A 20,733-nucleotide genomic window follows, 5' to 3' on the forward strand; every position below is an offset into this window, starting at 1 on the left:
CCAAAAAAAAAAAAAAAAAAAAAAGTATTCCATTAAGTATTGTTTTTAATTGAATAACAGTTCTTGAATCTTCTGGAACCACAAAATTAACCATGGATAATTTAAAATAATCAACATTCCCAGTTTCTGTTAATTTAAAAAAAGAAAATGCATGTCAATTACAGCAGAAATACAGAAAATATCGTGTTGGACAAATGGAGGCTTTTGAGTAAAAATGGTTGAGAATCACTGATCTAGACGTATTTTCCTCCTCTGTGACTAAAAAGATGGACCCACTATCCTGTTTTCCGTTGCCTCAATTTCCAGAGCGCTACTGTCCATTTAACAATGCGTCCAGTAATACAAAACAAATGAGAAAAGCTGAGAAAGATGTATAGTACATGTACATTCCATCATACAGGCATATTAAAGACCTGATACAGTAAGTTAGTGATTAGTCACCTGCAGTCGACAACTAATTCACTATTGTACTTTAAGACAAAGCCATTTTGGAATGGCAGGAAACACAAGATAACGTACATGGACCATGTCTTAGCTAAAGTAGTGGATAGGATGGCAAAATGTAAGCCCTTTAGTATCATACACGATGCAATTCTGCATGCAGAACCAAACTAAGATTAGAGCATTATTCAAAGCGCTTACCCAAACCGTGACCTCCAATTGAGACTGAGACCGTGAAGCAGAGCAAGAAAAAGTGAAAAAGTAACAATCAGGGCAAAATACAACAAAATGTGTGCGCAAGAGATAAAACAGAAGTGAGGAATGAAGTGATGGGAATGTGAGCAGCGCTGCACAAGAGGTGTGTGTGTGTCTGGGTGGGGGATGAAGATGGAAGTACACAGAAACTTTACACACTTTATATATAAAAAAACAAAATTTCCCTTGTGAAAACCAGCCTGAACATTGAGTTTTAGATTAGACAAAAATGGCTCAAAGAACACAGTGAAGAGTCATCAAAACATTTATTTTCCAGTGGCTCCCAAACCACAGGATTATTCTGATCCTCCCATTCAATGTGTGTACTGGCAGACTATCTTAAGACACCAGAAATGGGTAAATAAAAAGGCACAGTTGCCCTCTCTTTTTTTGTATGGATACCAAGCAGTTTGGCGGTTTGGTGTTTTGATCTCCATATTAGGGCTGCATGATATTAGAAAAACTGATATTGCAATATTTTGTTTTTCTGCAATACATATTGTGATATGAAAACACAAAAAACAAAAAAAAACAGGAATTTTTCACCAGATTATATAAATAGCTATATTTGGAAAGAATTAATACAGTTCGTTCTAGAGTAATTAGTGTGATTTTGTTGGTGAGTGTATCTGCATAGAAAACAAATTTCAAAAAGCTGAAACCATCCTTTCAAGGTTGAACAATTTTGGAAAAACTTTAAAACCTTGGGTGTTCACACATGGGTATAATCCTCAAAAGAACCAACTCAAACCTCTTTCAGTAAACAAATCGAACAGAGCTTAAAAATATATTCAGTTTTCTTAGGCCAAATTCCCACTGTTTGTGACCCATACAATACGATTTGAATCACATTAAGCGCAATATTGATTTTATTCCGATATATTGCGCAGCCCTGCTATATTATATATTTTAATAGAGCTCTGATAGCTCAAAAGTTCAGTCTGAAATAAACAGAAATGGGTCTGCAAGATTGTAATCAGTAATGTACAGACTGGTCATTTATGTTGACTTATACGACTTGCGCATTACATACCTGTGACTGTGCATTTGCTGGCATCTCCTGTGGGCAGGGCTCTGATACGATAAGGGGAGTATGGTATTTCATCACCACCATACTTGATGAGAATGGTGTAACGGCCAGTCATGTCAGGCACATAGGACACAAGGTACGTCCCATCCTGATTATCACGAATGTTAGCCTTCTTTGGCTTCCCTTCAGGGTCCTAAAACAAGCATTAAGAACCAAACAATGCATTAAAAAGGTTGTAAGAGTCAGTAGCTACTTTATGGCTGTAAAGAGAAGCATCGGCTCACAGTGATCTGGACAGCCAAGAGTCCCTCTCCTGCATCTTTGGCGTCAATAGTGAACTCCACGGGCAGACTGGCAGGCACACCAGTGGTATTCAGACCAGGACCGCTGGCACGGACCTTACTAGCATCATGAGTGGGCAGAACCTTCACCTTATAAGGACTGAATAAAGAGACCGAAAAGAGTGTGTGAGAGAGGGGAAATAAAGAGCAAGGAAGGACAAGGACCAAGGGAATTTAAAACTGCACCAGGCTTGCTATAATACCAGTAGTCGATGCCAATACCACCGAAATTTCACAATACTTTAATGCCAGTTTCAACACTATAGCAAAAACTAATATGCTATTGAATACATTTTACTGTTAAACACTAATATAAACAATTAAAAAAAAACACATCCTTAAAATATTGGTACTGGTACTTTTAACACCACTAAAAACTAAACTTTTTTTTTTTGTAAAGCCATGTCAGTTTCTATGGGTATTTTTATTGCAAAATCCAGTTTGACAGATAATAAAACAATAAAACCAACATAAGATGTTTAAGATCCATTTTTAAAACTCGTTTTGATTATAGACTGACATTAACCTTTTCAAGAGTGTCCTAAACAGAAACAGAATGAACGAACCACACGACTGAGCACAATGTGACCTAAAGTATACAGACACATAAAATCCCACCTGTGTGGGATCTCCTCATCAGCATACAGGACGTTAATTGAATACGGCCCCTCCCTGGTGGGTACGTAGCTGACCGTGTGAGTCCGGTCACCATTATCCACCACCTCAACAGGCTCCACGACTCCTTCAAGAAGAACAGTAATTGTCACAATCCTCAAATTCAATGGAGGGGAAAAAAACAAAACAAAAACATCACAACATACAAGATGACTCTTGGGTCATGCTCTCACCTTTGGGTCCCTGCACTCGGACCTGCAAGGGAGCCACTCCAGCCTTGCTTGCATCCACAGAAAAGACCTGTGGGATATTGGCACGCACGTTGTTTCCAAGCCCTTGACCCTGACATTTCACTTTAGTTGCGTCGACAGTATCGTGGACAGGTACGGAGAAAGGGCTTCCTGTTGGGTGGGGGGGGGATATATAAGATAAAATTAGTGTTGTCAAAAGTACCAACTTCAATACCAAGTCGGTACTGAAATTTAAACAATGTGACGATACTAGCATTTTGAGTGCTGTTGAGCGGATTCTTAAACACCTCTGATTGGCCATTGTGTTCACATACTCAACAGATATGTCTGTGATTGCCTACAATGATCAATGCTTCAAAAACTTGTAAATGGTTATTTTAAATAATTAATAAATACATACAGGAACATTTGAAAGCATGAACCTATCAGCGGATCCTGCTTTCAAACACTCCCTTAACCAAGATTAATCTACATTTAATTTATACAGTAAACACTATACAGTGTTATTTTACATTTAATCATTACGTTTCTGTACCTGAATGCTACTGTTAGACCTTACTTATTTGTAACTTTGTTATATTCTGTTATATGACAGTTCACTTATCTTTAATAAAGTTATAACATTATTAGTTAGGCTAGTAGTTTTGGCTGTGGTATTGAGGAACTTAAAATGTGCTTTAAGTAATAAATGGAAAGCAGTTGCATTCGGTTTTAAAAAATACTGACCAGTGATTGGTTGGCCTCCATAGGTGACATTGAGGTTGTATGTGCCTGGCTCATATGGGATGTATTCAACACAACAGCTGCCATCTTTGTTATCAGTGCAGGACATTTTGGCCTCAGAAGGTCCCTCCATAGCCAGCCCCAGTCCACCTGTACCGGCCCCACTGCACAAGATACAGACGAGGAGTGAGCAAAGAACCTTACAACCAGACCTACAGCAGCTCAAAATGAAACAAAAAGCTGAGTGCTGAATCTACCCACCGGGTCTCCACTGTAAACTTGTTGGGTTTGTTAGTGATGCCAGACTGAAGTCCTGGGCCATGTACACGCACACGTGCCGGGTCACAACCCTCAGTCACCGGCACACGGAACGGGCTCTTGGGAACCGGGGTGTTATCGTAAGCGACCTCAACACTGTGTGTGCCTATTAATATATGCCACAGAAGATTAGCGTAAATGCAATCTATAATATTACATTTTTACAGTTTTTAAAAGTTGTGCATCTCCTTGTAAAACCACAAATGATGCCAAGATGGATATGAGGTAACACTTTATAGTAAGTATAGTGTAAGTATTTACAAATCATTTGCAAACTATTAATAGTTAGTTTATAAACTGTAGTTAATACATTAATAGACTATACAAATTGTGAGTTCTTTATTCATTGTTACTGTAATTAACTCATTTTCCCATTTTCCATGACCTAATCTAAAGTGAGAACTATTTTCTGTTAATAAATTGTTAACGCATTACTAACTCTTTACATATGAGCTAATAATTTCTTAATTATAGTAACAATGAATTAATGACTCACTATTTGCATATAGTCTAATAATGTATTAAATACAGTTTATAAACAATTACCAGTAAACAAATAAAGTTGCAAATTATTTATAAGTACTTTATTTCACTAAACTTGTTATAAAGTGTTACTCAATACGATATTAAATATAAAACACTAACAACTAAAAATTAATGATTTTAAAAATGAATTCAAGCATCATGTAATTTGAAGTACAAAAAAAAGGTTATTCATTTTGACATTTGCTAAAGATTACAGTTAAATGGTATTAAATTAGTGTAATTTAACTAATTTTAAACATTAATGTTAGTTGAGCATTTGATGATGACCAAGATCATCTAAAACAGGAGAAATGAGAACTGAAACTCACCCTCCTCATAAGGAGTGTACTCTACTTGGTAAGTGCCATCTCCCAGGTCTCTGATCAGTGCTTCAGTTTGGTTGCCTGATGGGTTATTGATGCAGGTCTTGATATGATTGCCACCCGTTTTGGTGAGAGCACGAGCATCCACAGTGAAATCAGTAGTGGCCTCCCGGAAAACACCTACATATGAACATTCAAAGTGACCAAATGAGCAAAGACAGTCAAGGAATTCCTGTCTAATAAAGCTGAGAAGACCACACTACCTTTGCCCTCCACTCCAGGTCCGAACACTTTTACTCCACTGGTTTCCACAGCAGGCTCCACGTTGAGTCTGGCTGGGAAATTTGGCACATCCTGATCACCGTAGCGAATGGTGAGGGTATAAGCTCCAGGGTACAGAGGGATATAAGTGATGGTGTAAGTTCCATCCCCATTGTCTTGAATACGGACTTCAGCCTCGGTGCCATTGTCTGAGATGATCTCTATAGTCAGCTCAGCAGGGCCAGCATTAGTGCAATCGACCACAAACTGTCCTGGCTCGCCAACCTTAGCTCTCTCCAGACCTGGCCCAGAACATCGCACCTACACATTAGAAGAGACGTTGGGATATGAATGAAAGAGTGCATTTGTTCTACCACTAAAGCCAGTAAAGGGGTTCAGATGCCAAAACCACTCAAACGAGAAGTTGTGCAACATTAAGCAAATTACAGTTTGTAAAAATAAACACCCAACAAGAGCTTTTCCTGACGCCTTTTTGTTGTCTTGTTAAAGCAGTAATAATATTTAATTCCTAGGTTGAGCACCATTTCTAAACTGCCTCACCTTAGATGGGTCAGTGGGTGCAATGGCTTCCACAGGGAATGGACTGCCAGGGATGGGGGCGCCATCATATGTCAGTTCAACCTCATAGGGTCCCTTATCTCTGGGGATAAAACGAACCTGGCTGGTTTCTGGGCTCAGACCTGGTTCAACTTTACAGGGCACAGATTTGCCAGATGGACCTGTAACCTTTGCGCCAACCTTGCCCTGACCACCTGCTCCTTTAGACTTGACAGTGATGTCCTGATCCTTTCCAACAGTCATTGCTGGAAAAAGAGCAGATCATTTGACTTTGAAATGGGCGTTCATAACTCAGTTTAATTGGTCACAAGCTAGACAAGGAAAGTGATAACTTACTATCACCAAGACCAGCCACTTTAACTTTACTGACGTCCAGGGATGGGGCAACTGCTACAGCAAACGGGCTCTTGGGAATGGGATCGCCACCATAGGTGACATTCAAACCCATATTGCCCTAAAGAAGAAAATGAGCACTTAGATTTCACCAGTACTCAATGGATAAATGGATGATATTCTGCTCAAAAAAAAAAAAAAAAAAAAAAACCTCAGCAGTCATGGAAATTTGAAATCTCAAACATGCCCTCACCTGTTGGACAGGGGTGTATTTAACAGTGTGGGTGCCATCATGATTGTTGATGATGTCAAAGTCACGGACTGCCTCTCCCTTGTTGGGTCCAGTGAACTGAGCGTCAAGTTTAGCTTTGCCTGCGGCCTTTGTGTTCACAGTGAAGTGAGTGGGTTTGTTCAGCTCCACACCTTGAAGAGATATAGAAGATATTTTTATTCACCATTACAGGAAATTCACCTTACAACAAAAAAACAAAACTAAACTAAACATGTTAGTCTTTGCCCTTTATCTCACCAGTGCGGCTGAGTCCAGGCCCCTCTGCTTTAACTTTACTGGCATCATGAGAGGGATCGACCTTGATTCTGATGGGAGTCAGGGGAATGGTCTAGAAAACAAAACAAGTTTGAATAAAAGAAATCCCACTAGACCACTTCACCACACACACACACACACACACACACACACACACACACACACACACACACACACACACACACACACACACACACACACACACACACACACACACACACACACACACACACACACACACACACACACACACACACACACACACACACACACACACACACACACACACACACACACACACACACACACACACACACACACACACACACACACACACACACACACACACACACACACACACACACACACACACACACACACACACACACACACACACACACACACACACACACACACACACACACACGTGCTTCCTCTTACCTGATCAGCAAACAGCACCATAATTGTGTAGCTGCCTGCCCCAGGGGGAGTGTATTTGACAGTGAATGTGTCATTGTCATTTCTAATGATGTCAAAATCGATGTCAGCCTCAGCAGGTCCCACCACACCTGGGGCACATTTGATGCCTATGCTGATGTCACCTAGAAAAAAAAAGACCATTAAGCTTCCTTGCCTATAAAAGACATGAGAATTTTAGTTCACATCATTCTTTTAGAGTTAAAGCTCTTACCCTGTCCAGCCTCAGCGCAATCCACAGTGAAGTATGTGGGTTCAAAGGCCTTCAGGCCAGTCTTGGCCACTCCAGGCCCTGATACTTTAACCTTATTGGGATGGCACCCTGCCCCAATATTCATCTACAGGACAAATACAGTGAAAACACATTAAGACACGTCCCATTAGGAAATATTCATACACAAACAGTAATGCTAACACTTGAAGCTTATATATGCATTATAAAAGTATTTTAATGCATTAATTATGCCTCGCAATGCACCTTATAATTCATTGTATGATCTCATTAATAATTAGAACCACAGTTATAATACATTATCATACTTGTTACACCTTGAGAAATAATGCATTAACACAAGACAAAAAATTTTCAAGGAAAATCTGCAAATATTACAATGCATATAATATTATGAAAATACCTAATGCAATACAGCATACATTATTAATGCCTTTATAATACAAAGACTTCAATTAAAGTTTTAGCAGAGTAATTCTAAGGATCTTAACCATATCTGAATTACTACCCACCCTGAATGGGCTCTCTGGGATGTTGACTCCACCCCATGACACCATCACAGTGTGTTTGAGAGGTTTGCGAGGGGTGTAGCTGCAGCTGTATGTTCCATTGCCGTTGTCCTTCACCTGCACATCTACTGGGTTTCCATCACGGTCCTGAGAGGAAAAGAGATTGTAAGTGCTTTGATTTAGCGAGATGTAGGTCAGTCATAAGGCATAAACAATGATTCACACCTGGGCTTGAATCTTTAGGGGAGCTTTGCCACCTAGTTTGGCATCCACAGTGAACTCGGCTGGTTTGCCGACTGACAGACCAGAGCTCTGCAGACCTGGACCATAAGCCTTCACCTGAATTACAAATGAGACACACCAACAGCCTAATTTAAATCTGTACAATAAGGACTACCAACTGCTCATATAAGGAATAATTTTCACATCAAACCTCTAGAAGGAAGCCAGATTCATTACCTTGTCAGGATAAAAGTCTTTTCCTGGAGCAGGCACGATTTCAGCCATGAAAGGGCTGTGCTGGATGTCCTCGTTCTTACAGAGCACATGAACGGCATATTCGCCTGGTTCTGTGGGCCAGTACCTCACGTCACAGGAGCCATCTCCCTTATCGTCACATTCAATCTTAGCCGGGGACGGGCCCTCCACTGAGAAACCTGAATGGAGAATTCCCAAAATTGAGACTGTTGTTCTGGATTTACAGTTCAAAACTTATACAATAAAAATATAAACTTTAAAAACAATGTAAAATTCTATTTTCTGTCCAAACAGGCAGATAAACGTAGACCAAGCTAGTGGAACATACCCAAAGTGCCCACGTCATCCCCGACAGCTTCCACCACAAAGTCAGCGGATTTGCCTACAATGCCACTCTCTAGTCCTGGACCCCATGCCCTCACCGGCTGTGGTCCTGCTTCAGATCCGATCTTCACCTCAAATGGGCTGGATGAGGGATAAGAGACATTTAGTCTAATGTTAGTCTAATGTTTAGTCGCCTCTAGTTTAAACAGTATATCATGGCACTAGCAATACCAAGATTATGGTTTTAAAGGGACACTCCATTTTTTTTTTTTTTTAATAGGCTCATTTTTCAACTCCCCTAGAGTTAAACAGTTGAGTTTTACTGTTTTCGAATCCATTCAGCCGATCTCCGGGTCTGGCGGTACCACTTTTAGCATAGCTTAGCATAGTTCATTGAATCTGATGAGACCAATAGCATCTTGCTCAAAAAAAAAAAAAAAAAAAAAAAAGACCAAAGTGTTTCGATATTTTTCCTATTTAAAACTTGACTCTTCTGTAGTTACATCGTGTACTAAGACCGACGGAAAATGAAAAGTTGCGATTTTCTAGGCCGATATGGCTAGGAACTATAATATAATAATAAAGGAACTTTGCTGCCGTACCATTGGTGCAGCAGACGCAATGATATTATGCAGTGGCTGTGACCCCCTGTTTGCACAGGCAGCATGCCTTGCAACCATATAGACATTTGTGAGAGGCGCTGCATAATATCATTGCGCCTGCTGCAGCTATGGTACGGCAGCAAAGTTCCTTGATTATTACGCCGGAATGAGAGTATAGTTCCTAGCCATATCAAAACTTTGGTAATTTTTTTTTGAGTGAGATGCTATTGGTCTCATCAGATTCAATGAACTATGCTAAGCTATGCTAAAAATGGTACTGCCAGACCCGGAGATCGGCTGAATGGATTAGAAAACTGTAAAACTCAACTGTTTAACTCTAGGGGAGTTGGAAAATGAGCCTATTTTCAAAAAAAGTGGAGTGTCCCTTTAAGAACATGGACTGATATGTAATGCATGTCGCATGGGATAAAAGCGCTTGACCAATGTATAAAATGCGTTTTACCTGCGAGGGATGTGTTGTCCACCCCATGTGATTGTGATGATGTAATTTCCAGGTGTGGTGGGGTAATACTCAAAGCTGTACACGCCATCTCCCAGATCCTTCTTCTTACAGGGCTCCTCAAGACCCTCTGTGTAATAAATACTGTAGTTGAGTAACTAGATCATACAACATCTAGTACTGCTACATAAGAGTAAAACAGAGGGCTCTGGCAATGTGAATATGTGAATAGGAGTGTGGTGTCCACTCACTGGGCCCTTTGATGGTGACTTTCAGGTCTCCAGTACCAGCTCCTTTGGTGTAAACCTTAAACTCAGCAGTCTCCTTGATTCTCAAGCCTTTAGGCTGCAGACCACGGCCCTTGGCTTTACAAAGGCTTGGATTACAGGCTGGTGAGAACAGACAATCAAGTTAGTACAATTTGTAGTTAATAATGTGTACCCTTATATTTACAAAAAAAAAATAAAAGTAATTTGTTCAATACACGTTAAGCTCCATCACTTGTGGCATGCTGTTGTTTACCACAGAAAATAAAGCAATGTGCACTCAATTAGTAATAAATACAAATAAAAAGAAATAAAAATTCATGCTCTATTTTGCAATATCATTCCTATGGGGGTTGTAAACAGTCACTTTGTTATGGAAGAAAGAAATAAAAGCATCAATTACAAGTGTTAAAAATAAAATGTCACACTGTCAGATATAAAGTCGTAACTGAAGCTACAAAGAGGAAAAGTCAATTTACGATGTGCAATTTTTAAGGGTTAACAGCCTCTACATGGTCATGACAGTGTTGAAACATACCAACTGTCTGTATCAAGTTGTGCAAGCACCATTTATCAAAACGGTCTCATGTTAGCATGTAAAATGTCAGGAGTAAACTTTCGAAACTGTATGTTTAATGTTTAAATTTATTCCTTGCTACACAGACTTTTATTATACACTGGATTACTGTCATCAAGCTTTTCCTTCTGTGATATCAGAAGCTGTTCAGGAAGCAAAACTATTGAAAACTATTCTTTAAAAAGCAAGGAAAACACTGAGCATGTTGGAGGAGAGATATTAGGCTCTGCTTGTGGTATAAATTCTTATCTTTTTCTGTCTTGATCCAAACAGCCTTACAAGAGGAAGTGTTTGTGGTAAGGATGACTTTGCAGTGCTGAATAATACTGGTGGAAAAACTGTGATAATAAAATGCTTTTTTTAATGTTCCATTTGACTACTGCGCCACACACTACTGAGTCACAGGAATTTTGCTTGGCTTCCAACACCATGTCTATACGTCCCCTGAGAAACTAACATCTATTAGCACTTTATGGACAGTTAAACACTTTCAGGTCAGTATAATCAGTGGTCCAACATTATGTCATGTAATTTCACTGGCACTATAAAATGTAAAGGGTTTGTTGCCTAAAGTGAGGGGCAACTGAACAAGAAATCAAAAGGACATTGACAAAAGCATCAGGTCAAGTACCCAAGATATATCCAAGGAAACAGGAAATGACATCAAAAGCCAAAAGGAGGCCGATCCAAAGAGAGAAGGAAAGATACCAGCTGATGTAGACAGCACTTGTCCTTCAAAATGAGAGACAGAATTTCCAGTGAAGAAAAACAGGAAAAAGACAGCAAGAAAAGCAATGCAGACTAAAGAACATGCAGCAAGGACAGATAACAAACCTAAACTGTCATTGTTTTATACAAAATATTCAGTGGTAATGGCCATTTTGTGCCTTGTTAAACTGAATCCTGTGTGTATATCTTCTTGACCTACTTCCTTTTCCTGCCTTTCATAGTGAATACATTCATGCTTAGCACTTACCCTCTCCCACATGGACAGTGTAAGGGCTCTTGGAGATCTGGCCCCCAGCAAAGGTGATATAGATGATGTGTTGGCCCTCCTGAGTGGGCTTGTAGGTGCATCGGTAGCTGCTATTGCCCTTATCCTCAACACTGCACTCAACAGTGTCCTTCTTTCCACTGGGGTCCATAATGACCACCTCAACCTCTCCTACTCCAGCACCTGAGAGAGAAAAATCTGTTATGAAAAAGCCCGTTTTGCCTGTACATGTCATTTACTTGGATTAAAAATAAAAGGAAAATGCTTATTTTGCCCATTTAATTTGATAAAACTTAAAACGAAAAATTATTTTGCTTGTATATGCTATTTATTCATTATTAATTAAATATGAATTAAACTCAAATATTTTTCATTTTATCCCTTTTATTAGATGAAATATTATACAGGCAAAATAATAATTTTTTAATTAAATAAAATTATTATTTTGCATTTTTATTTACACAAAATAAAAATAAAAAAATAAAAAGATTTTAAATCCAAATAAAGAAATAACATTGGCATTTTACATTTTAAAAAAATAAAATAAAATAAAAAATAATTGATTGTATTTTTATTTATTTGGATTTTTAAACGCATTTAATTTGAACTTTTTAAATAAAATGCTTATTTTTGGTATTTATTTTAAAACGCAATTTTCTTTATATAAAATATTTAAAATAAAATAAAAACAAAATATATTTTGCCTGCATGTTATTTAATTTTAAAATGGAAAAATAAATGCTTAATTTAATTATTTCTTTATTTTACATTTAAGAAAGCTATTTATATACTTTATCATCAGCATCAGCATCGTCAACCAAAATAAGCATTTTATTTTCATATATACTGTTGGCAAGTACCAGCTGTGTAGACATCAAAGTATGTGGTCTTGTTGGCAATGTTGCCTGCAGGCTCAAGTCCTGGGCCCTGGGCAGTGACCTTGCTGGAGTCTCCCTGAGCCATTCCCACATCCACCTCAAATGGACTCTTGGAGATGTGTTGCCCTGCAAACAGCACTGTCACCTAGGAGAACAGACACAGGTCAGTCTATTAAAAGTCAGACAAGGCAGTTTCTTCTACACTGTAAGGCACCAACTTTATTTTGAATATCACATTGCATTTTGTCCCATTCTATGCTTTCCATTTCATATTTTTTTAGGTGACCGTAAACACTTTTGGGTACCTTGTGTTGTCCAGTAACTTTTGGCACATAGAATACGGAGTAAGTGCGGTTCTTGTCATTGTTGGCTGTAACTTTAGCCTCCTCGCGATGGCCGGCGGGGTCTTCCACGTAAACCAGTACCTCGCCCTGACCAGCACTGATGGTCTCAACAGTGAACACTGCCTTCTTCATCACAACATTACCTGTGGGCTCAATACCTGCATGGCACAAAACAATACCCATGATTCATATATTAACCAAGAACTCTCTCTCAAACATATTAAAATGATCAATAGCAGACATCACTAAACTAAAAGCCACAGCAAACAAAACTGCTATAAGTAATTGATCACGGTTTACCTGGTCCATATGCACGGGCCTTTTTGGGGTTGAGTTTGGGCCGCAGGGGAGCACCAGGCTTGAGTTTGGCTTTGGGGAACTGGGACAGATAAGTCATAACAGAGTGCTCGTCCACATTGGGATCAACAATTTCTTCTGGAGTGATCACCTGGTGACGAAACAAGGCATGTGATTTAGCCCAAACCAACCAAAACACACACAATTAGTAAACAATTTGTAAAAAGGTAATTTATAGTAAATGTGTTCATTGTGCAATATGGTGTCTTGAAGCCAAACCCACTTGGCAACGGGAAATTTATGTTGAGTGGCAGAACAAACACAAGAAAAGTCTGTATCATAGTAACTTCTACCCGGAGGACGGAAACATAACTAACCACATGCATAACTGACGGCACGCAATATGCCAGGCTTGGCATGCATTGCAACAAAAAAAACTCACTGAGTAGTTTCAGGACATCAGTAGAGAAAAAGTGATTTGACTCAGTTCCTTATGTGGCGTGACAGAGCCAAACAATTTGATGAAGAAACCACAAAAGCTATGGTTGGTGTGCTAAATTAGAAACACGCCAGGTGGGGGCTCTAAAACATTGTTCTTTGATTTGATTTGTTCTTAGTTAATGAAAAGGCAAGAGATGACTGAACTAAAATAAAGTACCTGAGGAACACCAAGCCAGTCATCAGCCTGCTGCATGGCCTCCCTGGCATTATCTACAGGCTTGGTCTGATCCCAGGAATCCCAGTCTGGACAAAGACCTGTAAACCAAAAAGAAAACAATAAATAAATTGTACTTGGCCAATGATTTCCAAGGACTGTGTCATTAGACTAGTTTTGAAAAACGAGCTTGTCTTGCTACTTGAGAGCATAAAAAAGATGCTCAGTTTTGCTGAGTTTGATTAATTATTTAGGTTTGAGTCACTTCCATTTAACAGTTCAAAAATGATTTGTTTATTACTCAAAATGTCCCATTATTCATGTAGGCCATCCAGGAGGATTTAATACTAAAGTGTTTCAGCCCTCAAGTGGTATGAAAAGATCTTGAGATCTTTCATAATTCCCAGATCCCTTGTTCACCTGGAGCACAACTGTCCACCAGTGCGCCAAGGGCTTTCCCTGACTGCCAGTCGCGGCTGAAGTTGGTGATGGGCAGCTCGGGCAGCTTGTTCTGTATCCATCCAAGCAGCCTCTGTTTGGGAGTCTTCTGCTTGCTTTCTTCGGTCTCCTCCTCCTCGTCCCACATGGGCATAGAGATGGAATAATGCAGGATAAGAGTCCATATCAGACCCAAGATCAGCTTCAGGTTCCCATCCACTATGGCCTTACTGTCTGTAACACAGAGACGGAGAGAAGAGTTACACAGAGACTGCCAAAACACATTGTGGTAAATTGATTTTTAATCATCTGAAAGCATCTGTAACCCATAAAGCTGGAACAAATCTTTTTACCATTCAGCACAAGATTGTGCAATATGTTTCTGACCATCCTAGAAATGGTCACCAAACAATGAAGTGTTTGTATCTGCACTGCATATTTGAAACATTCAGACTTAAAGCTGGCACGACTTCAGATTCAGAGTGTAGATAATAATCAGAGGAGACATTTGTGGATTGGATGTCTAGATGGTTGGCACGGTCCAATATGAGGGTCTTTTTGGGACAAAATTTAAAAATTTGAAATTTGAAAGTGCCAGATGAAGCCTTATAGCCTAAGCTCTGCTATTAAAAAAAAAAAAAAAAAAAAAAAAGAAAAATGGGGAAATAAATGTAAATCCTCCTCTAGTCACTCCACCCTGTTTCGACATCAAGATCTGAACATACTGATCTACCCTCATTCAACACTTTCACACTTCCCTTTCCATCTCTCTTTAACAAGAGCATACGCCCATCCAGAATGTGGTTATAGGCTTGCAAGTCACAAAGACTTTGTCTCGAGTCACAAAGGACCGTTGCAACAATTCAAAGCACAGACAGAACACTCACTCCACTGCATACACTGCATTTAGTATTTAAGTGAGGTCTAATCCAAGCTGGGACATTGAGAGAAATTAAGATACATTTGAAGATAATGTGAATAATGGTTCACTGATAGTGGCCTTGGGTGGACTAGGGCAGGGCAGTGCAGTGCAGTGAGACTTCCTGTTTTAACTGAATCATGCTCCACTGAGGATGCAGTTAACCTTGCAGGGGACAAAAGGGAGGGGAGATTCGATACAACCCAGAAACCAATGTTCTAGCAAAAAGGAGGTGACAAGGCAAGTTATGTTAAACAAACTTTAAACTGAAAAACTTGGATTTGGCGGTTTATAGCCAGAGTGACACTCCTGAATTCACCATACTGTGAAAGTTGAGTACACTTTGTGAAACAAAGATTAAATTAGATTTTAAAATATATATATTTTTTTTTAGTATTACTGAAAGATCTGTCCCTTCATTGAATTTGAATTCTACCAAAACCTTAAAAAATTAAGATGCACATAGAGCTCATCAAATACGGTAAACACTTGGATTATTTTTACAATTCACTTTTTGAATGGTTGAATGGTCAAAGTTTTAGGGGAATGGACTTTCACTGGAGGCATGAAATGGGGGAGAGTAAAAGACTTAATTTTTGAGTTAACTGTCATTTCAAACTCAATCTAGCTAGGCAAAACATTGTCACAAAGAGGAAAGAAAGCACTTGATCCATTCAGAAATAGACTCAAAACGAATGCACTGTATATTATGAGATCTCACATAACATTTTATCCCCCTCCTGACCCGTTCCAGTTATCCAACTGTGCTTGTTTGGCCATGTAAAATCGACACATTTTTCTCTAGTTCTGGTCTCCCGGTGCGGTTTACAAACCATGAGCCCCCAGAGCCTGCTGGAATTCATCTTGGCTTTTGGTGAAGGTGCTATTGAACCTTCTCCGATCCCTTTATTCTCAGACCAAACACACTGGGCATGCGATTCAGCAACAGGGCAATAATACAGAAATTTATGAACCCATAAAAAAGTGCCATTATGGTTAACGCTGGAAGGGGAAGTTTAAACATCACCAAATTCTTCCAGAGTCAGCTCAAATGGAACGTCCTGTAGATCATGCTAATTTTATGACTCTAAAGAATCTTATTCCTACAAGATCACTGAAGGAAAAAAAAAAAAAAAAAAAAAAAAAAGTATGAGTGAAATATTAGAAGCAAACTCATAGTCAGCATAAAACAATAGCACAGATTATGATGAGTGACTATTGCAGTCTGATTCACTGTTATGCTGGTGAAATGAAGGCTGAGAAATAACAAAAAAGACAGAATGAATGTCTTATTACATGGGAACTTGTTGGTGCTTGTTTAAGGTATTAGAGGCGGGCCTAACAAACGCAAGCCAGGGCAGGGTTTACAAAGACATCCTTAGGGCCACAAAAAAAACAAAAAAAAAAACAATTACAGACAATACAATTAAAATTATTCACAGTTATTTTCTCACATGCAGCATATTTTTGGCCTTTAGGGCCTTGGTAAATTATCGGTTTCTGACAAATTCCTTTGGTGGTTTGTTTTATCTGGTCAAAGTCAGAGCAAGCAAAGACCTTGAGACTCACTAGGATTGGGGTGAAGTGAAGTGGGGGTGCACATACAATTCATGCCATCTTATTCATCACCACCCCAGCGGCCCTCCCTCATTGACAGAACAGCATGCTGAGGTTTGTGGTTCCCACGAAAATATGTAAATGTTAAAAGCTTCAGGAGATCTTTTTGGGGTTAATTTGGAATGGGGTTAGGAATGTTTGAATGAAGAGTCTGCTAGTCTGTCCTAGTCCTGTATAATTAGGCTGATTTAGAGTCATGGCCACCAAAAGCTGATCAGAAGCATTTCTTAGGGGTTGGCCACATTGGATGCGTTCTTGCATTTATAAATAGCTGAATGGAGTGCATAATGGAAATGAAAGCAAAGGTTTTTTTCATAGACTTTTAAAAAAACTTAAAAGACTTAAAAAAAAAAAAAAAAAGCTAATGTTTAAATAAAGTAATAAAAAATAAAATAAATGAAAACAATGTCAACATAAAATAGAATCAGACTTGAATTTTCCTGAAATTTATTGTCAAAGGTGGTTAACACATTAGACGATGCTTAGTGGATTGTAGTGGTGATTAATTTAGAAACAACTTCTGTGAAATTGAACGGCACACTAAAACTTATCCAAAGTTCAGTCTCATTTTAGAGTATCACTATCCAGATTTTTATCTAGTTGATTCGTGCATGATCACTTGACCATCATGAACTAGAAGTGGAAGGGGGTTGGAGGGGGACACAGGCCTGGTGACGCACTGCACACAATGGCAAACATATGAAACATGACAGGAATCTGTGTTGCTGCAGCATTCCCACCACACACTGCAGGAAATATACACACAGCACACTCATTCCTTTTAAGGGCATTTGTGCTCACAGCTCTCCATCAAATTCCCAAAACATGAATCTCATGTCCGAGAGAGAATGCTGGCAGTGAGTAAGAGAAGATAAACCAAAAGAGACTGAGAAAGAGATAGATGACGGAAAGAAGAGAGGGACAGTCAAAAGACAAAATATACAAACGACAGAGATAGCCTGTGTCTAAAACCCAAGGAAGCGGCATTCCTGTCCAGTCACTCGATGACTAAACAAGCTGTTTTCTGCATGAAGGCATCATGACGTCATGTCTGATGACCTAAAACAAATCTGAGAGAGATTTGGACAAAGCAAATTGGCTAAGTGTCCATAATGCTTACTTCTCATTAGACATGACGAGTCATAACATTTTTAAATGAATTAAGGCAAGATAAGTAGTGCTTTAACATTAACCAACAATGAGCAATATTCTTGTTACTGTATCTATTAATCTCTGATAAAAGTAGTTAATAAAAATTACAACTATTCATTTTTCGTTCATGTTAACAAATTTAGCCATGTTAAGAAATGGAACCTTATTGTAAAGTGTTACCGAACTTATTTAAACAGCTAAATCAAATACCATTTTTTCCACTTAGCGGCAAAGGATTGTGGGGAAAAGGCAATGATATGCTGCCGATCAGATGACGGTAGAAAGGATGTTACGCAAACACTGGATTCGGATGTGCTTGGTTACCTTTCTACCCCCATATACTGCCTGCCAAGCCTTCGGACACAACCACAGACTTAAACAGGGAGGGACTGAGACAAGGTTGGGGAGTTGTGGCCTTCCTGTTTGATCCATGTTGGAGTGCTGAATCATCAGTAGTGGATCAGAGCAGAAAATCATTCCCATGACTCACCCCTCTGTCTGGACATGCCAAATAACCTTAGCCACTCTGACATCAGCCCTCATCCTTGACCCAACATCACCGGACAACATAACACACTGCAGATGTCTGAAGATGGGGAGGAGGAGTGTTCGTACCAAGATATATTTCATAGGAAAATGTCGCATATTTCAGTTCGATAATTAGCCTAATATCCTTTCATTCACAAAGTTGAGGTCATTTTCCAGCAGTGGGGGTTTCATGTTTGCTCACAGCTGTAGAGGAGGATTGAGGAAATTGCACACATTCCAAAAAGGTCTTATCATCGTGGTCAGGACGTCTATACACAAACGCAATCAGAGATGGAAAATTCAACACAAATGACCCCCCTTCTCTCGCCTTAGTCTAATAAGGCCTTTAAATCCTCTGTGGAACACAAAAATGATATTTTCAAAAATGTCTGATGTTTTCATTGTCAATTTAATGAATGTCATTGGACTCCAGTATTGTTTGGACTCCAACGTTCCGCAGAAGATATTGAGTCAAACAAGTTTGGAACGACATGATTGAATAATTATTTTTTAATTGCACTCTCTCTTTAATGGAAGTTAAAGTCACAATGTGTAGGGTGGGACTTGATTCTATCCATTGGTTAATTGGATTGGATGGAGGCAGATCTGAATGAGAGCTTACAGTTGATTGTCAGAAAGGGACGGGGTTTAAATGGAATAAATGATTGGAGAATTCCAACATACATCAGCAGAGAGAAGTCTGATGTTTCACCGGAAGAACAAGTTATGACATTGTTTGAAAATATTGAGGGAGGAAATAAATGCATAAATAGATAACTCGTTCACAATAAGATTAATAAGATGAATTTAGAACATAGATTGGGTGAATTTCTACTTCAGGACAACTTTAATAAAGTGTTAATCTAGCTTTTTGTAAACTATGCAGGCATGGATCCCTCAAATAATGTTTTCAGTTTAACACTGGGACAAAATTGTCACACGGGACGCCCGCAATGACACTAGAGCTAGTCAGCATGTTTCTTCATCTAATATCTGCAGTTTGAAGAACCTAAAATAGCATGAAAACAACTGTTATTGCTGAAGGTCTTAATGAGAACCATGTGGCACAGAAATGGCGAATTCTGATCATCCCAGCTTTTTTCTAAAATAGAGCACATCCAATACATGATTTTAGAGCATGAACTCTGCAAGAAAACTTCCTTTTCTTTTACTTTCTATGACTTGCAAACGTCCCTCCCTCCTTTCCTCCCTCCTTCTCACTCTCTCTCTCTCTCTGGAAATGTTCCCCTTGGTTTTTTAGCCTTAAAAGGGCAGAAGCAAACTTGATCCTGGCAGGCCACCCATTCCCTTGCACAGGGGTTTCTGATTACAGCAGGGAGAGGGAGGGAACAGGAGGAGGCAGAGAAAGAAAGAGGAGTAGCCAGGGAGGGAAAACTGACTAGAACAGAAAACTGCTGCGGTAGTGCTTTTGTAAAACCCCATATTGACAGAGCTGGACTGTCATTTGGCTTGGATGTTTAGTGTCTGGATGGAACCCAGTTCCATCAACTTCACCTCAAACAAGAGGCCAGGAGAGTATGCGTCCATATTAAACATACGATTTTCATTACAACAAAGCCGATAAGAGTGTTTAGTGCCACAATCCATATATCACGCAGGCATACAAGGCCAGTCTACGTTTTAACAAGATCACAAAAGATCTGGCCACATTCAGTTATATTTCCGTTCATGAGTATTTCTGCCAGTGTGACTGTGCACATAAATCTCTGCCTTTAAATAAGGGTGGAGACAAATGCCTTGGGACAATCTGATAAGTGCCACTTGTGGCACTCATGTATGAATCACCCCTACAATCTCCATTAGACAATCCTTACAAGGAGTTTTACATCAGCATGCAAAAAAATGTTGGTGATGAAATCTATGGGTTACCGGATCAAGGAAGTGCCATGCAATTATACCTCCCACCACCATCACCACTCCATCCTTCCTTGATCCCACTTGCACTTCTCTTATTTGCGGTCCATTCCCCTTTGACCCACCTCCTTTCTCCCAAACTGAATACGTCATATTCTCAGTCTAAAAATATTGCAAAAAACTACCCATTTCTCTGCATTAGCTTAACAACTCCAGGCAAATTCAATTTCTTATCTCCAACAGAAAGGGGCAAACTGAACTGCAGCAATCTCAGCTCAACAGAGGAAGAGGTTATCCCCCTTTCATCAGTTTCCTAGCCACAGTCTATTCTACTCATCTTGATTCACCGTCTCCTCTGCTGGTTGCATTTATCTGTCTACCTACCCATTTGTCTGTCTCGGTTTGTTGTCACGAGGCTTTCCAGAGTACTCGCGTGGCAGATGTCTTCACGTGGTTTTCATGCAGCTGTTTGTCTAGCATGGTGACAATGTCCTTAAAAACCTTTAAAAGGGGTTTACAGTAAAGTGTAATTTCAACATCTGAGTCACAGAGTCATTCAAGTGCAAAATC

The 20,733-nt window shown here is 39.3% G+C and overlaps 1 protein-coding gene across 1 annotated transcript in view; it reads right to left on the reverse strand.

Moving 5' to 3' along the window:
* flna (filamin A, alpha (actin binding protein 280)) overlaps window positions 1–20,733 on the reverse strand; it is a 40,995-nt gene that overhangs the window by 11,151 nt on the left and 9,111 nt on the right. Inside the window, exons 3-29 of the mRNA XM_048177273.1 lie at window positions 14,055–14,306; window positions 13,638–13,735; window positions 12,983–13,130; window positions 12,644–12,840; window positions 12,321–12,483; window positions 11,443–11,643; window positions 9,875–10,012; window positions 9,627–9,753; window positions 8,566–8,702; window positions 8,220–8,416; window positions 7,986–8,099; window positions 7,764–7,907; window positions 7,234–7,357; window positions 6,984–7,144; window positions 6,525–6,615; window positions 6,249–6,418; window positions 5,999–6,116; window positions 5,645–5,907; window positions 5,086–5,404; window positions 4,829–5,002; window positions 3,918–4,080; window positions 3,660–3,820; window positions 2,916–3,083; window positions 2,686–2,809; window positions 2,011–2,167; window positions 1,730–1,919; window positions 643–666 (exon numbers count right to left, since the gene is read on the reverse strand). Coding sequence (XP_048033230.1) covers window positions 643–666; window positions 1,730–1,919; window positions 2,011–2,167; window positions 2,686–2,809; window positions 2,916–3,083; window positions 3,660–3,820; window positions 3,918–4,080; window positions 4,829–5,002; window positions 5,086–5,404; window positions 5,645–5,907; window positions 5,999–6,116; window positions 6,249–6,418; window positions 6,525–6,615; window positions 6,984–7,144; window positions 7,234–7,357; window positions 7,764–7,907; window positions 7,986–8,099; window positions 8,220–8,416; window positions 8,566–8,702; window positions 9,627–9,753; window positions 9,875–10,012; window positions 11,443–11,643; window positions 12,321–12,483; window positions 12,644–12,840; window positions 12,983–13,130; window positions 13,638–13,735; window positions 14,055–14,306 — 4,323 coding nt within the window. The remainder of the gene's footprint in view (window positions 1–642; window positions 667–1,729; window positions 1,920–2,010; window positions 2,168–2,685; window positions 2,810–2,915; window positions 3,084–3,659; window positions 3,821–3,917; window positions 4,081–4,828; window positions 5,003–5,085; window positions 5,405–5,644; window positions 5,908–5,998; window positions 6,117–6,248; window positions 6,419–6,524; window positions 6,616–6,983; window positions 7,145–7,233; window positions 7,358–7,763; window positions 7,908–7,985; window positions 8,100–8,219; window positions 8,417–8,565; window positions 8,703–9,626; window positions 9,754–9,874; window positions 10,013–11,442; window positions 11,644–12,320; window positions 12,484–12,643; window positions 12,841–12,982; window positions 13,131–13,637; window positions 13,736–14,054; window positions 14,307–20,733) is intronic.

This window comes from Megalobrama amblycephala, linkage group LG24 (assembly GCF_018812025.1).
Source record: "Megalobrama amblycephala isolate DHTTF-2021 linkage group LG24, ASM1881202v1, whole genome shotgun sequence".
NCBI lineage: Eukaryota > Metazoa > Chordata > Actinopteri > Cypriniformes > Xenocyprididae > Megalobrama > Megalobrama amblycephala.